This window comes from Periplaneta americana, chromosome 12 (assembly GCF_040183065.1).
Source record: "Periplaneta americana isolate PAMFEO1 chromosome 12, P.americana_PAMFEO1_priV1, whole genome shotgun sequence".
Taxonomy (NCBI): domain Eukaryota; kingdom Metazoa; phylum Arthropoda; class Insecta; order Blattodea; family Blattidae; genus Periplaneta; species Periplaneta americana.
In genome coordinates this window covers 104,754,308-104,770,497 of record NC_091128.1, presented here as the reverse complement: position 1 = coordinate 104,770,497, position 16,190 = coordinate 104,754,308, and the positions used below count along the sequence as shown (strand labels likewise).

Sequence of the window (16,190 nt, the reverse complement as noted above, 5' to 3'; positions counted from 1 at the left end):
GGTGAAATCGTAATTTAAATCTTAAATACATTAAATCGCGAATTTCTAAAAACAGTAATATTTTTAAATATAACACTATAATTTGAACATAATAATATTCATGTCATTACGACGAAGTTAAGAGAAGTGACTAGAAGCATTTGAAATGTTATTTGGAGAATGATGGAGCATGTAAAATGGACAGACAGAATAAGAAATGAAGCTGTGCTAGAAAAACTGGGTGAAGAAAGAATGATGCTGAAGCTGATGGGGAAGAGAAAAAGGAATTGGTTGGATCACTGGCTGAGAAGAAACTGCCCATTGAAGGATGCACTGAAAGGAATTGTGAACGGGAGAAGAGTTCGGGGCAGAAGAAGATATCAGATGATAGACGATATTAAGATATATGGATTATATGTGGAGTCTAAGAGGAAGGCAGAAAATAGGAAAAATTGGAGAATGCTGGGTTTGCAGTGAAAGACCTGCCATTTGACAGAACACTATGTATTTATGTAATGTTCATGTTAAATGTATATACCATTTTTCTGATGCCAAATCATAATAATATCACCACGTCACAGATCTAATGTACATTTTTTTTTTCTCTACATATAGCCGGCTTCGTTTGGCAACCAATCATGATGATGATTGCATGGTGCAAAATCACATCACACAGGACTACATTTTTTATCTCACTACATAAGTCATGTTTCTACTGGTGGCCACAAATGATGGTGGTGGTGATAATAATAATAATAATAATAATTAATTCTGTTCAATCGAGGTCCATTAAGTCGAGGGTTTACCATGTTGGAAATCATCATTAGAGTATAAGTATTTTATGAAAAACTAATTTGTGACAGTATATGAAGTTGAAGACTTACCAGTGAAGTCACGTGTCAATTCTGGGGTTTTATTTATTTATGCATTCATTTATTTATTTACTCATTTATTAGTTATTTAATTATAATCTACCTATCTATCTATGTATCTATTTATATCTTGTGTACCTAGTCAGACAACACCCCTGTTATCTCTATGCTATGTCATCAAAAAATAGTATAGATCAGGGCTGGGCACCAATAGCGGATTCTGCTCTCTCATGGGGAGCCATATGACTTCTCTTCAACCCCTTTCTTCCCCGCTGAACACCTTGGAGCGTTGATGTCATGACGGATGAATATTAAGCATCCCTGTTTAGAGATTGAATTTGCTCCCAGTGCCCAGCTCTGATATAGATAGACGAAGTTTTAGTTTCCAAACAGACGGAATCCTATTCTGTCGTCACTGAATACCTAAGAAAATCGCACTTTCTATTACCTATTGCATATCCCATGATCTAATTTACAACCAGCTATTAATAAAATTACTAGTAACAGTACCTCCCATTGTTAATCAAAAGTTTGTGTGTGTTCTTGTGTGTATAAAATCACATATTAATGTGAGTTTTATGTACATTTACATATTTTTCCAGTGGAATCCTCAAGAAAAATTCTATGGTCGAGCAGATATTGAAAACTTGGGTACCTTTTTAAGTTCAAAGAATATAGATGAAACTGAAGCAATCAGAGCAAAGAAAGAGTTTATTTTCTCGTAAGTACTCTCTCTCTTTTCCCCTCCCTCTCTCCATCTATTCTGTTGTTCCTTTTGTTTGTTTGTTTGTTTGTTTATTGCTGTTTCTGTCTGTTTGTAGATAAGTGTTATAAATAGTCTGTAATAAAGAATATTCAAAGGGTAAATTAGATGCAAAATAAACATCCCTTTCTTAGTTGTGTGAATCATGAGCTGTCTGAAGTTGAACTTAAAGTCATGTTACAGGAGATTGGATGAGCTAATTTCAATCAGTTATTCTCTTTAGTTGATCAGTGCACTTCAGTCTAAAGAAATAAATACATATTGCACTTTTGTAATGGAATTTCATCTAAATTATTTGGTTCTTGAAATTTGAACGGGAAAATAAAGACACCAAGTGTATTAACGTTTTTTGTGCAAAATTCCTTCCTCTACCACCTCTTATAATACAGGCACTCAGTGTCTTTACACCTTGTATATTTGTATGTCTCCCTCCCTCCCCCCTCTTCTCCTGCACACACATCTTTCTATCAGTCATCATTATATTTTTTTTGCTGGTACACCTTGGACAATAAGATACTGAAGTGATCTATAACTTCAGTGGGCTATTCCAATAGAAGTTGATCAACTAAGATATAATATAGGATGTAAGCAAATCCAAAATAGACAGGAAATGCAGAAATGAATTTGACAATGACTTAAAAAAAATTGTTTAAAATCAAAACAATATAATACCATCACAGAACACATCAATGTTCGTCTTCAAAATTGTTATTGCAATGAAGATTTGCATCTCACCAAAGTTACAATAAATTCTTTAAATTATTCTACAATGCACATAATCTGTAGATAAGTAATCATGAGAGAAGCATTCAACCTTCATTTACTCCTGACATTTTTTGTATGTAGTACATCATGGTCAGGTGCATGTGTGGCAATTAAGGGATAAAAGTCAGAGTTAAAAAATAATATTTGACAAAACGACAATAAAAAGAATTGAGATGCATTAAGTGATGATTATTAATAATAATGCTTGTGTTACACTGAATTATGAAGTCATAGAACACATACTGATATGGTATCAATTACATTTCTCAAATTTGAATGAAGTTTGGGTGATTTCCAAAATAGATTGTGTTTTCTACTTCCATCACTAATTTTGCTGAAATGTCTTATTCAGTCATGTATACATAATTCTTAATTATGGTATTACCAAGATTTCAGTTGACATCTTCAGAAAGTAAAAATGATGTACAAGTGATTTGACTAATGGTGCACCAAAATTAAAATAATTGAAAAATCTTTTTTTGTTGTTGAACCTTGCGACAGTATAATGTCACAACACAGAATTCATTGGAACAGTTTTGCTTGGAAATGGCGAATTAAGTGTACATGATTTATTTCGTACAGATACAAATATTAATACTGACTATTTTCCTTTCTTAGATATTTTTATGAATTTATCCGAGATGAAGGGCCAAAACCTATTACTGATCTTGAAAGAAAGTGGCAGAATGAAGCTGGTGACTTTGAAGGAGTTAAAGAATTTATGAGTACACATAGCAGTGAGTAAAATTAACTTCCTTCTCCCTCCACTTCATACAATATTATTATTGTTGTTTTTGTTGTTGTTGGTGATGGTAGTGATAATTTATCTGTTTTGTATCAACGATCTACCTTGGGTTGCAACCAGAGTCTTCATGTGCAGATCCTGCGTATGATTTTCTTCTAATCTCATTCCATACAAGAAGACTCCATATGTCAACACGTGTACATGTTCAAAATCCTTCCTACTGGCTGCAGGATAGAGACCCACTTTGTGATGCTTACAACATGATAATTAGTTCCCTGTCTAAAAGCACAACCTGTTTGTGTGTTTGAAGTCTTAATGGGAAATTTGCTGTTTTTCTAACTAGAAAAGGAAATATAATACACGAAAATCAATATTGATATCTATGGCTGCATCATCACTCACAACACAGAGATGTGCCCACCACTGAGGAGTAACAGCATATCTGACCATGAAATGAATGGGCCTGGGTTCAAATCCTGGGTGGGACAAGTTACCTGTTTGAGGTTTTTCCGGGGTTTTCCCTCAACCCATTAGAGAAAATGCTGGATAACTTTCGGTGCTGGATCCTGGACTCATTTCCCTGGCATTATCACCATTTCACTCAGATGCTAGATAACCATCGCAGTTGATAAAGCATTGTAAAATACATCAGTGAAAAGAAGACTAACGATTCCATGAAATGTTATACTGAGGTGAATTTATTTAATTCAAATGGATATGTTTTTGTTGAAGAAATATGTTTCTTTTACGATGAATGAGTGTATATATATATATATATTTCTTTTAGTTCAAGTTGCCTATTCCATTAACATTTTAATTGCTCTTTCCCCCCCCCCCCTTTTTTTTGCTACCTGCCAAACCCTCCTTGCTAAGATATTTTAACGATTTTAAAATATTTTTTTAAATATACAGGATGGAAGTGAAATAATCTTGCAGATTGAAAGGGACGATAAGGTACACTGAAATGAATAGAAAACCTATATTATGTTTTGTGATTAAATGCATGGTTAATTAGAAAATTAAGTTTGACGTTTCATCAATCTGACAACATCGCCGTGAACACACGCTTCTCGTGATACAGATGTAAAAGTTCAATGGCTTGAATTTAGAGGTTTTTAAAATCAAATTTTATACAAAAACCGTCCACAATATTGAAATATGCCAGAGGGATGAATTATTCTTTACTAGTTTTTCTATCGATATAGGCAAAAATCATGATCCTACTGACAATAGTTACCAAATAAGAGGTTGTTAAACATTTGAGAAAAAACTATTAACTTTCCACCAATGTATTATAGTTTTTTGTTACATACGACATGAGCTATTCACTCTGAAAATCTACAAGGCTATATAATACCATGCAAAGATTAATGCAGAAATGCGTAAACACTCCCAATAATGATGTGTATCACTGTAGATGATCCACATTTTCAGAAATTGCCAGTTTTAAATGTGTAAAATATATCATACACAACACACATAAATGAGGGTTGTCCACAAAGGCCACTAATTTGCATCACATGGCAGTAATTTGAATTACAGAATTTTCAGCACTGCCTGCTTGTAGAAGTCATCTTTTTACACACCCATGAATCCCCGGATCATGTGATCATGCTCACGGCCACTTCTCGCTGACCTGAGAGAATTTCTTGTGCAGAGCCTCGAATTTGTTTCTTTAGATAACACCACAAGGCAGAGAGAGCAATGGGATATAGTTCTTTCGACTCATAACAGATGGCAGAACATGGTCTCTTAGTTAAAACCACGTTCAGAGATTCCATTCTATGTTTTGGGAGCATTGTTTCTATTGCGTCACCTGCGCCATCAAAGTGGCGATCGACACAAGGATGTGTAATGAATTTATCTGCTGTTACTCTGACAGCCTAAGCAGTGAAAAGGTTAAATGTTTCAGAAACTCTTTGTTTTAATCGATAACTTGCTGCAGACCTTTTAATAGTCCAAACTCTTAAAGAACACCTAAAGAGACATATTTCGTATCACAATTTGGACATGTAAATTTGTTTTATTTCAACCCCCCCCCCCCTTTTTTTTAATATATTTTGGTCTTTTCTTGAAGTAAATATGAAATAGTCTGAGTATTCTAAGGTTATAAAGAACTTAAAAACATTAAAATTGTACTGTAAGTTACTGTCAGTCAGTTATGATAAACATACAAAAACTCTTCTACACAGCACAATAGATCAAAATTTCCTTCAAGATTCTACGTTATAATGTAGTGACATTGCCAGTAAAAAAGTATTACAAAATTTTATTTTGAAGTTATTTTATTTTCCTATTTTTCACTGCAGCACCATGACTGACTGACTGACATGTGGAGCTTTCGGTTATGCTGTTCATTCTCACTGCATACATAGTTGCTTGGAAGATCTTAATAAACTTACATGTGAATTGTATTAAGTGGAGTAATATATGGGAAAGTCTGCTGCAGGAAGACAACATCTGAAAAAGCAAGGGCGGTAGAAAGAATGGCAAGAAAAAGAGACAAGTTGAAAAGAGTTCTGGGAGAACAGACAGTTATTGTGAACATATATAACAGCCATGAGCATTATGGACAATATAAACTGTGACCTATGTCACCATATCGTAATTGCTATGGTGTTCAGTGTGTTAGGAACACACCTGGATAATGTATATTCTCGGAAGTTTTTTATTTCACTTGGAGCGTGTAACTTTAATCATACACCTTTCTATTGTTTCTCCGTCACTGAACTGTTTCAGATCGCAAGTGAGTTCTGAAGAAATTTTATAACTACCCAGTAATATTCCATCATGTTGTCTACATTTATTCTCTTGAATATAATGCATTTTCTTAAGGCCTTTTAATAGATTTGTACGTTCTGGATCCAAAAATAATTCCAAATAATCATATTTAGTATTTTACGTAAATTTTATGTTGATACATTTTCTTCGAAAGTAGTAAGTTGTGTACAAACAACATTTAATTTCTCGTACATTTTAATTTAGCATGTTCTTTATGCCATAAGGACTAATTCCGTATATTAAATTCGTTAATGTATAATAGAACTTTTGAACATAACGTAAAAAGTGCAGTATATTCTCCCCTTCTAAACAGCAAAACAACTCTTCTCCCATTACATAATATGATATAATCGTTTTCAACTTGTATACACTGATTTAATAAGCCAAAATTCCACCACCAATGCTGAATATATCATCTGCCCACACCAAAGAGTTGGTAAGAAATTAGGATTAGGGAGGAAAGGGGAGCAAGAACACAAAAGGTAGGTTCGAGACCAGTCCTCAAAAGAGACATCAATGTCCATGGCTGACAGACAGTATTTAAGTACAGAGAAAGAGCTGTGTTATTAAGTATGCACAGTGTACGTTATTTTGAGTCATTTAAGATGTACGGTAGGCAAGTTATGCTTTGTGTTTCGGAAAAGATATTATCCATTTAAATTAATCTTTATGTTACCAAGTCTGATCATGAAACTAACAGGCCTGGGTTCAAATTCTGGTTGAGACAAGTTATCTGATTGAAGTTTTTTCTGTAGATTTCCCTCAACCCATTAAGAGCAAATGCTGAGTAAGTTTGGCACTGGACCCTGGACTCCTCTCGCTAGCATTATCACCATCGTACTCAGAAGACACTCTATATGCATAGCACTTGATAAAGCATCGCAAAATAACCAATTATGAACAATTTGTTACTAATTATCAAGTTTTTTTATATTATTTTGTACTACTTGCGGTTCCATAGTATGGAATTTAAAATAAAATTTGGTCGGCCTGGTGGCACAGTCGGTATAGTGCTTGCCTTCTGTGCCCGAGGTTGCGGGTTCGATCCCGGTCCAAGTCAATGGCATTTAAGTACATTACTTTGTTGGCTTTTCTCAGCTCATATGCCAGGAATTCATCTCACTGTCTCCAATTTCACTGATTCCACATAACTGCACAATTGGTACAGCATTGTTAAATAACTGATTTTAAAATATCTGGTATATTAGCTATTTAAGTCAGTCCTCCCTGTAAACATGTTCGTGTTTGCGCGTTCATTCATTCACGTTATGAAACACTGTAACTTTTTTTTTTTATCATTAATATGCACCTTATGACTATTCTTGGTCATGTGAAGTGGAAAGAAAAAAAAAATATTCTCTTCAGAAAAAAAGTGTTGCCTTCAGAAAAAAAATGTATTCTCATCGCAATTCAAACGTTATGTGTAAATGTTCTTAGTGTTTGTTTTTTAGTGTAATGTGAACAGGGTCTAGCAGGAACCTAACTCCCCTTTTCCCATAGGATCAATGATTCTTTATGCACGAGGTTTTCTAGAAAGCTAACCCCTGCAAATTGCGAGTATTGACTGCATATTGTGATGCACTGAAATAAATGGCTTTGATACATGATACTCTTTCGTAAATGTATTGGCATCTTGAAAACTTGACACATCTGTCAATGAAAATAATTACAGACTTTTAGTATCCCATTGTACACATTCATTTGTTATCATTGTTGTTTTTGCTTTCCAGATATATGCAGTTTTCTACTTCAGTCATATCGTTTTGCTTCCATTGACGATTACATCTGCCTTGCAGAGCAACTTCCTGAAACCTATAAAAAGGCAAAATCAGAGCTATTGGAGTGTTTGTCATTCATGTTCAAAGGACGTGTGGAATGTGCAAAACCACTAACTGATGAGTCACAATCAAATATTGAAACAAAAATCAAGAATGATTATGTTATCTATGATGTTTATGGCACTAGTTCAGCTCCTGTTCCAGAGACAGAATGTAATCTGATTTCAGCTAACTCAGAAACATTGAGAGGTTCAAATACTTCACTAGCTGTTTCTGCTACAGAAGAATATGATGCCAACGATTTAACAACTGATTTTAATAACCTAATAGTTGAAGATCCGGATATTGACGTTATTGATTTTTCTACTTTGGCAACGAATCGCATGCCATCACTGAAAGAAGAAGGTGTTGTGAGGGAAAGGGTAAAGATTGATTCTGTTAGTACTACTAATGATGGTGAATATTCTGAATATGATAATGGTGATAATGAGGAATATATCAGTGATCTCGATAGTGAAGATGATAGTAGTGAAATGGAGGATGAGGAAGAGAATGACAAAAATGAAGAAAGTAGTGGTGATGAAGAAGAACAGGGTATTAAAATGGAGAGTGTTGAGCATAAAAATGAGCATGATGTAAATGAAGATGAGGATGAGAGTAAAGATCAAGAAGAAGCTCTGAAAGAGGATAATTCAATGAAATGTCTAGGCAGGACTCTGAAAAATGAGGACGAAGTAAATGATAAAAATACGGATGAGGGCAAAGAACAAGAAGGAAATCTGAAAGAGAATAATTCAGTGAAATGTCTAGACAGGACTCTGAAAAATAATGAAGTAAATGACAATAATACAATTGAGAACAATGAACAAGAAGAAAATCTAAGTAAAAACAATTTAGTGAAATGTTTAGATGATAACTTACGCCCAGATGCTAGTGAATTTAAACCTTCTGCAGAGAAATCTTCAGACCTGGTTCATATACATCACCCTAATTTATCAGCAGAAACTGATAAAGTGTCCAAACCTATTGATATTTCCCCATTAGAAGATCGCCTATATAATGAAAATTCAGGTAAGTTGTATGTACACTTCCGACATGGAATTGCATATATACATACATACGTATAGTAAAGCTTCTTTCATACATTTCACACTTTCCTCCCCCTGAGATCCTGATAGAATTCCTATACTTTCCCTGTTAATTTATGTTGGATGTAAGTTTTCCATTTATTCCTTTTTTATGCTGGATGTAAGTTTTCCAGTTATTTTTTTTTTCATGTTGGATGTAAGTTTTTCATTTATTATTTTTTATATACGCGATATGAAACGTCATTTACACATTCTAAATCAATTTTGCTCGAAATTAGGTGTACCGTGAAAATATAAGAACACAAAAATATAGTACATGTTCATTGTTAAGGTATAAAACAATTCGTGGAAATTTGAAGCCGCCCGCGTGTGTCTTTTAATGGCCCTATTGCTGCTTTAGAAAGAGTGAAACATTTTGTAACACATCATAATGTGACTGAGGAACGGTTGTCATGTAGGAGCAACTGATCCACAATAACTGACTTTCTTTTAACCATAATTACATATTAATTAAGATTATACAATAAGAACAAGGTAAGTGTCAAGTTCATAAAATATTCTGGATTAGAGTTTGAAATAATCAGCCAGCTTTGGCACTAAACAGATAAAATTTTCAACAAATAATCTTACATCCTTCAAGAATATATATTATTCATAAAATATTCTGGATTAGAGTTTGAAATATCAGCCAGCTTTGGCACTAAACAGATAAAATTTTCAACAAATAATCTTACATCCTTCAAGAATATATATTATGTTACAAAGTTGGGTACAGTAAAATAGACTCAAAGATGGATTAACTGTGAAGTTCTAAATTTCTCTTGTAAAAATTTTACTAAATTTACATAACTCATCCTATATCATATATTATTAAATGTAATTCTAGTTACATGTTTTTTACACATGCGGTTTTTCTTCCGTCAGACCATCCCCCATAAAAGCGTGTAAATTAAGTTTTACTTTATGTGTATTCTATTCACTATTTATTGCCAATTTCTTATATTAAATGATTCAACCTAAAAGTTGTCTTATCTCAACCCTTTCCAGACAGATATTTGCGAAAACTTGGAGCCAAGTTTCTGAATACTATGACTGTTCTATATTAGGTCAGATGCAAACCAATATAGCAAGTCTGCTTTTGTCAGAATCATTCTTGCTTGTACCGAAAGCAATTTGCAATATCTTGGGGGGGGGCAAGTAAAAACACTCGAAATCTCACAAGTTTATCTTTAGAAACTTTGATTTTGTTGTAAATTTGATCAGTGACAAAATAAAAAAGAGAAAACACAATTTACAGAAAAAGCATTATGTATAATTAATATAACAGGTCTCTATTCTTAAAAAAAAAAAAAAAAAAAAAAAAAACTTTTTTGTCTCTACTTCCATATTAGTTCAAACCGATAAATCAGTCAATCTTCTTAATGTATCCAGCTGTTTGCTGACAACATTAAGTCCAGTATAGTCAACTGTAGTCTATTCAGTTGTAACCGATATATGAATCCGTCAGAATAAATGTGCCTAATAAACAAATGGACAGAAGCTGATAGATCAAAGACGCATACGCAACAAAATACTTTGCCAGGGAGCAATGGTTTGCCTGTGTGTGACAGCAAAATGCGTTTTGCTTGATCATATCAAATTGTATTGGATGTTGCTTTTGCTTAATAGGTGTGTGCCATGTTTCAGGAAGAGTACTTTTGACAAAAACGGTTTGCTGTATTGATCTGCACACGACTTTAAAGTTGAATTCTGTCTGAAAAGAGATTGAAGGAAAAGTTTACTATAGAACTACAGAGGGTTATTTCCGATCTCTGAAAACGATTTTTGAATGATGTCATGTGCATCAGGAGTCACATGACAGGTGAACTGTGGCGAGATGTGACAGACCAGTTGTGAGTGATTTCATAGTCGGAGTGCACAGTGGCTCACAGCAGTAATGCCAAAGAAAATCGAGCCTTTTTGGGAGGGGTACATTACAGCCCTTTCCGATGCCAAGTACAGTTATGTGAAAATAATAGAAGCATGAAAAAAAAAAACATGGTTTCTTTATTTCCAAGAAAGTCATCTTCTGTGTACTTAATAAGTCTTTCCCCTCAATCCTACTCACCACACTCCACATTCTGAGACTTTATTGAACATAATCGCTACAACAAACTGGGACAAAGTAGTAACGCATGGACAAATACCTGCTCCAGAAATCTCGTCACATGATATTATCTACCTTGCCTATTCCCTCAAATACCCTCCAATCATTTGTAAAACGGTGGCATATAGCGACCTAAAATGCATTGACCAGACAGCTTTAATGTCAGATGCAACCATGATTTTCTGGCACACAATTTGGACTACTCCCACTACATGACAAGGTTTCGATTTTGAATAATTACATTATCCAACTTTATGCACCACTGAAATCGAAACGAGTGAAAAGACCAGCAGCCCCATGGTTAACTACCTCAATATGCACTATGATGACTGAATGTGACCTAGCTTACCGTAAATACAGAAGGACCAGATCTGAGGACAATCTGAGTACAAACAATTAAGTAACAAAGTTACCCAAGAAATAAGAAATTCGAAACTTCGACACATGCATGACATTATTGGACCGTCTTCAAACCCATCAGCACTATGACGAGACTTGAAAACAATGGGTAAAGGGAGACAGAAGGACCAAGCAAATGATTTTTCTATTTCATTGGACACTCTTAATGACCATTTTACCATGATACACTCACAACCAATTGACCCCAAGGAGAAAGAACAGACAATGCATGAACTACTGCAAGTGACCTGTCAAACAAGTGAGAAATTTTTCTTCATATACGTAACAGATTTAGACGTAAAGAAAGGTATAAAATGGATAAGTACAAAAGCTAAAGGAGTTGACTACATCAGCATTGTTCTACTATGTAAAATCATAGACGTAGTATTGCCAGATGCAACATTGTTAAATAACCTTATATAGGAAAGTCTTGAGATAAGCTTGTATATGTTATGTTGTCCCAATTGGTTTAGAGGTTAACGTGCTTGCATGTTCTAATCTTGCTAATGACAATAAAATTTGAAAATGAAACTTTATCTCTTTTGATAAAAATGCAGGTAAAGTGCGATATCTTTGTTGTGATGTCACAGCATAGTAAATGTTCATGAGTTAGGTATGGTGAACCAATCTTTTCCACCCTTAGATTTTTTATTCCCACGAAATGCTTTTTCATTATCTATTCATGCTTAAAAGTTGCACACACAGAAATTTTTATAGCCTATGTGGTGTATTGTGCCAAGATGCAATAATGAATCATTCCCATCATCTGTGTATAAGGTCGACCTGGTTGGCAAGTTGGTATAGCGCTGGCCTTCTATGCCCAAGGTTGCGGGTTCGATCCCGGGCCAGGTCGATGGCATTTAAGTGTGCTTAAATGTGACAGGCTCATGTCAGTAGATTTACTGGCATGTAAAAGAACTCCTGCGGGACAAAATTCCGGCACATCCGGCGACGCTGATATAACCTCTGCAGTTGCAAGCGTCGTTAAATAAAACATAACATTTCATTTCTGTGTATATATTACACATTTTGTACTTTCTAATACACTTCCAATTTCGTGGTTGGTTTGGACTTATCCAATAGCATTATGCACACAATGTTCTCTATCAACACTTTACTGTTAGAAGAAAATATTTATAAAAATCTTACACCATGTGGGTAACCAGAATTAATGGTTGGATGGCCTTGGCACCTCAGCTTTTGATGGACACAAAGAACCATTCTCTTAAAGAGAGTTGTTACCACATATAAGTTACATGTTGTACATTGTCGAATACCCCTTTGTTGAATCCATTAACCATTACTTTAAAGTTAGACATAATGAAAGTGAACAATCACTATGCAGCTAATAGTCCAATCAGAAATCAAGCTTAAGCTGAACTATAGCAAATTAGATAATAATCACTGTCTGCACATCACATCCATTTTCAGATACCTTCCAAAAAAGAACAAATAAAATATGTTCTGTAATAAAGAGAGATTTTGATCAAGCCTAAGTAAGATTCATAGAATCTGTTGAAAGAATAAAATTATATAATGCTTATAATTGTCAGAACAGACTTTTTCTTCTAACAGTAGTATGTTGATTCTTTCGTCAAGCACCATTTTTGTTGTGCTAATGTATTATTAGTATTTGTCATAGTTACAAAATGAATATTTCAAATTCTTCCCGTAATACAGTTTAATAACCTCTAAATATAGGTTATAAACGTACTCTGTATACTTAAAAGAACAGTTTAGTGATTATTCTAAGATGATATACGGCCACTGACGTAGCTCAGTCGACTGAGGCACTTGCCTGTTGATCTGAAGTTGCGCTCGGGCTTGTGTTCGATTCCTGCTTGGGCTAATCACCTCGTTGGATTTTTTTTTTTTTTTAGAGGTTTCCCCCAACTGTAAGGCAAATGTTAGTATTTATGGCGAATCCTCGGCCTTGTCTGTCAAAATACCATCTCGCTGTTATCAATCCCATCGACGCTAAATAACCTTTAATTGATAAAGCGTCATTAAATGACCGAGAAAAAGAAATATATATAAATATAAGAAAAATAAAAAGATGATATACAAGCAGATTCAAACCTATTTAGTCTGAATTATCAAGAGTGTAGCTCGACCATATTGTCATGCATTATCTGTTAGCTAGTTTTTGTCTTTCACATGAGGTTCTGTCTTGATCTTGGCAGTTCGCAATAAGCAAAGTGACTTGTGGAGGTTTCTCCAAGTTTGTATATTTTCATTGCCGTTCTTGTTACCTCATTATAGCCTAAATTATATTTTCTCATTAGGAAATCCCAGTCCAAAGAAATGGTCCCTTGAGGATGGACTGTCTTATACTGATTCTAATGAGTGGTCTCTTGAAGATGGTCAGTCTCCTACTAATCCAAACCAATGGTCCCTCGAAGATGGTCAGGTGCATATCAATCATAACAAGTGGTCTCTTGAAGATGGTCAACTTGAAAGGAATGGGATGCAACGCTTAGATATATTCCCACCATCTATGAAGGCTGCAACATTTATAACCCCTCCTGTACAGCAAATAATAGTAAGTTTAACTTATATTCAGTTTTTTTGGAATATATAAGAGATGGATGCAACTGTGGTACATGCAGTGACTAATGCACAGTTCTACAATTATGAGTTCTTGATATGTGTCTAGTGGTGAGAGATTTTTAGAATATTTACATTGTGTCAGTTGCAAATATTCTAATATTTCAGAGCTACATACCAGCTCTTTCATAAGGAAAGGCAGAGAGAAGGAATTCTACATTTTGTATCCTTTACCTTGGCCTTCCTAATGATGGAGCCAGGCCCATTCAGAATTAAAATAATGTTAACATCAACACAAGGACACATATGATGTGAACATAAGATTCGCCTTACCATTCACAGTGCCAACAAGACGCTAACATCAGAACAAAACAATTGAGTGTGGCAAATAAAAATGGATATTTCGATGATGAATTATGATGTAGCAGTGCAATTTATATTTGTCCAAACTGTATTAGCTTGTGTGTGCAGTGTATTACATTCGAAAAAAGGAAATCTAGACATAGACGATGTGAACCAGAGAAAGATTATTCAAGGATCAGCTTTGCCATTGATGCTATAAATATTCCGAAGTGATATAGTATTAAAAGTTGTGTAATCAAGATGTTTAAATATTACTTTATTCCATTTATGAAAGAAAAGAAAATATACAAATAATGTACCAGTGTAACCTATAAAGTTTACATTTCTCATAATGTGGAAAGGTACTATATTAACAATGTTATAATTAAAACATATCTTCAAATTCCATTTCATAAGTTATTTGTCTCCATACATGTCCTTTTAACTAATTATTTGATTTGTGTTTTTTGTCATAAAGACAATGATGACTTTGATAAAAAATGATCAATTTCTCATCAAATGAATACATTTTAGCACATTCTTCTTTTGTTCTTGTGCAGTGTGATATTGCTTTTTATTCTCCGTTGAATCACGTCAGCGCAAATGTAGAAGATTGGAGTTGATAAATTTTCGTGTTAGTGTCTCATGTTACTATCTGTGTTTATGTAAATCATTGTGAATGAATTCAAATCTGATCATAAGTTTCTATGTTCATGTTACATTTGCATTTACTTTTCGCTGTGAATGGGCCTCAGTATACAGCTTCTGGATCTATGATAGAACAAAAATTAAAAATTCTTGCATCACATTGAATGCTATGCAAGTTGTCTTAAATAATAATGTGTGTGTTTGTTTTATGTGGTGGTCTGGCATCATTCTCATATCGCATCACACAATTTCCATTGCTTGTACATCTAATATAGGTCGAAAGAAGAAGCACAAAGAATAATGCATTTGAGTGTCATTTACACACACAAACCAATTATTACAAATTGCCTTCTGTGCATGCATTCAGGTATTTGCACAGATCTTCCTAAATTTCTACTAGAACCAGAAAACTTGAGTTTTTACAACCTTCACAGTACAATGATACTACACTTCGTAATTGTCGAAACCAAACCTATGAGTTAGCCCCTGTGTTTAGGTAGTGCTACACCCATGGGCACAATTAATTTTGCACCTTCAACAACTAACTTATGCAAATCTTACACATTTAGCAGTCAAATTGTCAAGAAAAAAAAGGCATGTAACAATAATTTAACATATGCTGCTATCTAAAGCAGGTAGAAAAATATCGAAAATTCATTTCCATCTTTCTTTTCCTCCCTGCCTTGAATCCATGTGGGCCATGTAATAAATATGGGCCTGCCTGTGGGCCACACTGACCAATAAGCAGCTTGAGAGTGATTATAGAACCATCTGGAGAGAAGGGCTCTTGCACAGGAAATATTTTTTTCATTAGAGATCTCCACAATAATTAGTTTATGCTAATTGCATGTGCAAATTGTGTGTGTGCGTGGATGCTCACTGCAAAGATGACATGGACCCATTTTGCGACCTGCATGCATTGGGACTCTAGTGGCGGATGGGGCCACTCTAACCTGCATTAATCGAAATATGTTAATAATTATTTGCAATCTTCCATGTTACACATTTGTCTAAATCATTATAGTTCTTCAAAGAATATTGAGTTAAAAATATAGAAAGAAGCAGAGGAACAAAGTTACGTGATAAGTTCAGTTTTTTTGTAACTTTGTGGTTTGATTCATTCTGCAGAGTGTTATCCGCCTGTTGTAAAAAAACTGAAAACTGCTTGTTTATAATAAGAAATTTTTTACAGTTTGAATAGGCTGAAAAACCTTTGTTTGAGAACATTTCATTGACACCTGCATGATGAAGTGTTATTTTTAACCGTAGTTTACCATGATTCAAAAACTGAAGTTAATTTCATTTTACATACCTTAAAATAAACATCCTTTCTGTAT

General features: G+C 34.3%; 1 protein-coding gene across 6 annotated transcripts in view; it reads left to right on the top strand.

The window, feature by feature from the left end:
- LOC138710746 (E3 ubiquitin-protein ligase TTC3-like) overlaps positions 1-16,190 on the top strand; it is a 107,851-nt gene that overhangs the window by 54,064 nt on the left and 37,597 nt on the right. For all 6 annotated transcript variants that reach the window (XM_069841836.1, XM_069841837.1, XM_069841839.1 and 3 more), the window contains 4 exons: positions 1,454-1,572; positions 2,998-3,116; positions 7,636-8,754; positions 13,602-13,858. In XM_069841836.1, the coding sequence (XP_069697937.1) occupies positions 1,454-1,572; positions 2,998-3,116; positions 7,636-8,754; positions 13,602-13,858 (1,614 nt within the window). The remainder of the gene's footprint in view (positions 1-1,453; positions 1,573-2,997; positions 3,117-7,635; positions 8,755-13,601; positions 13,859-16,190) is intronic.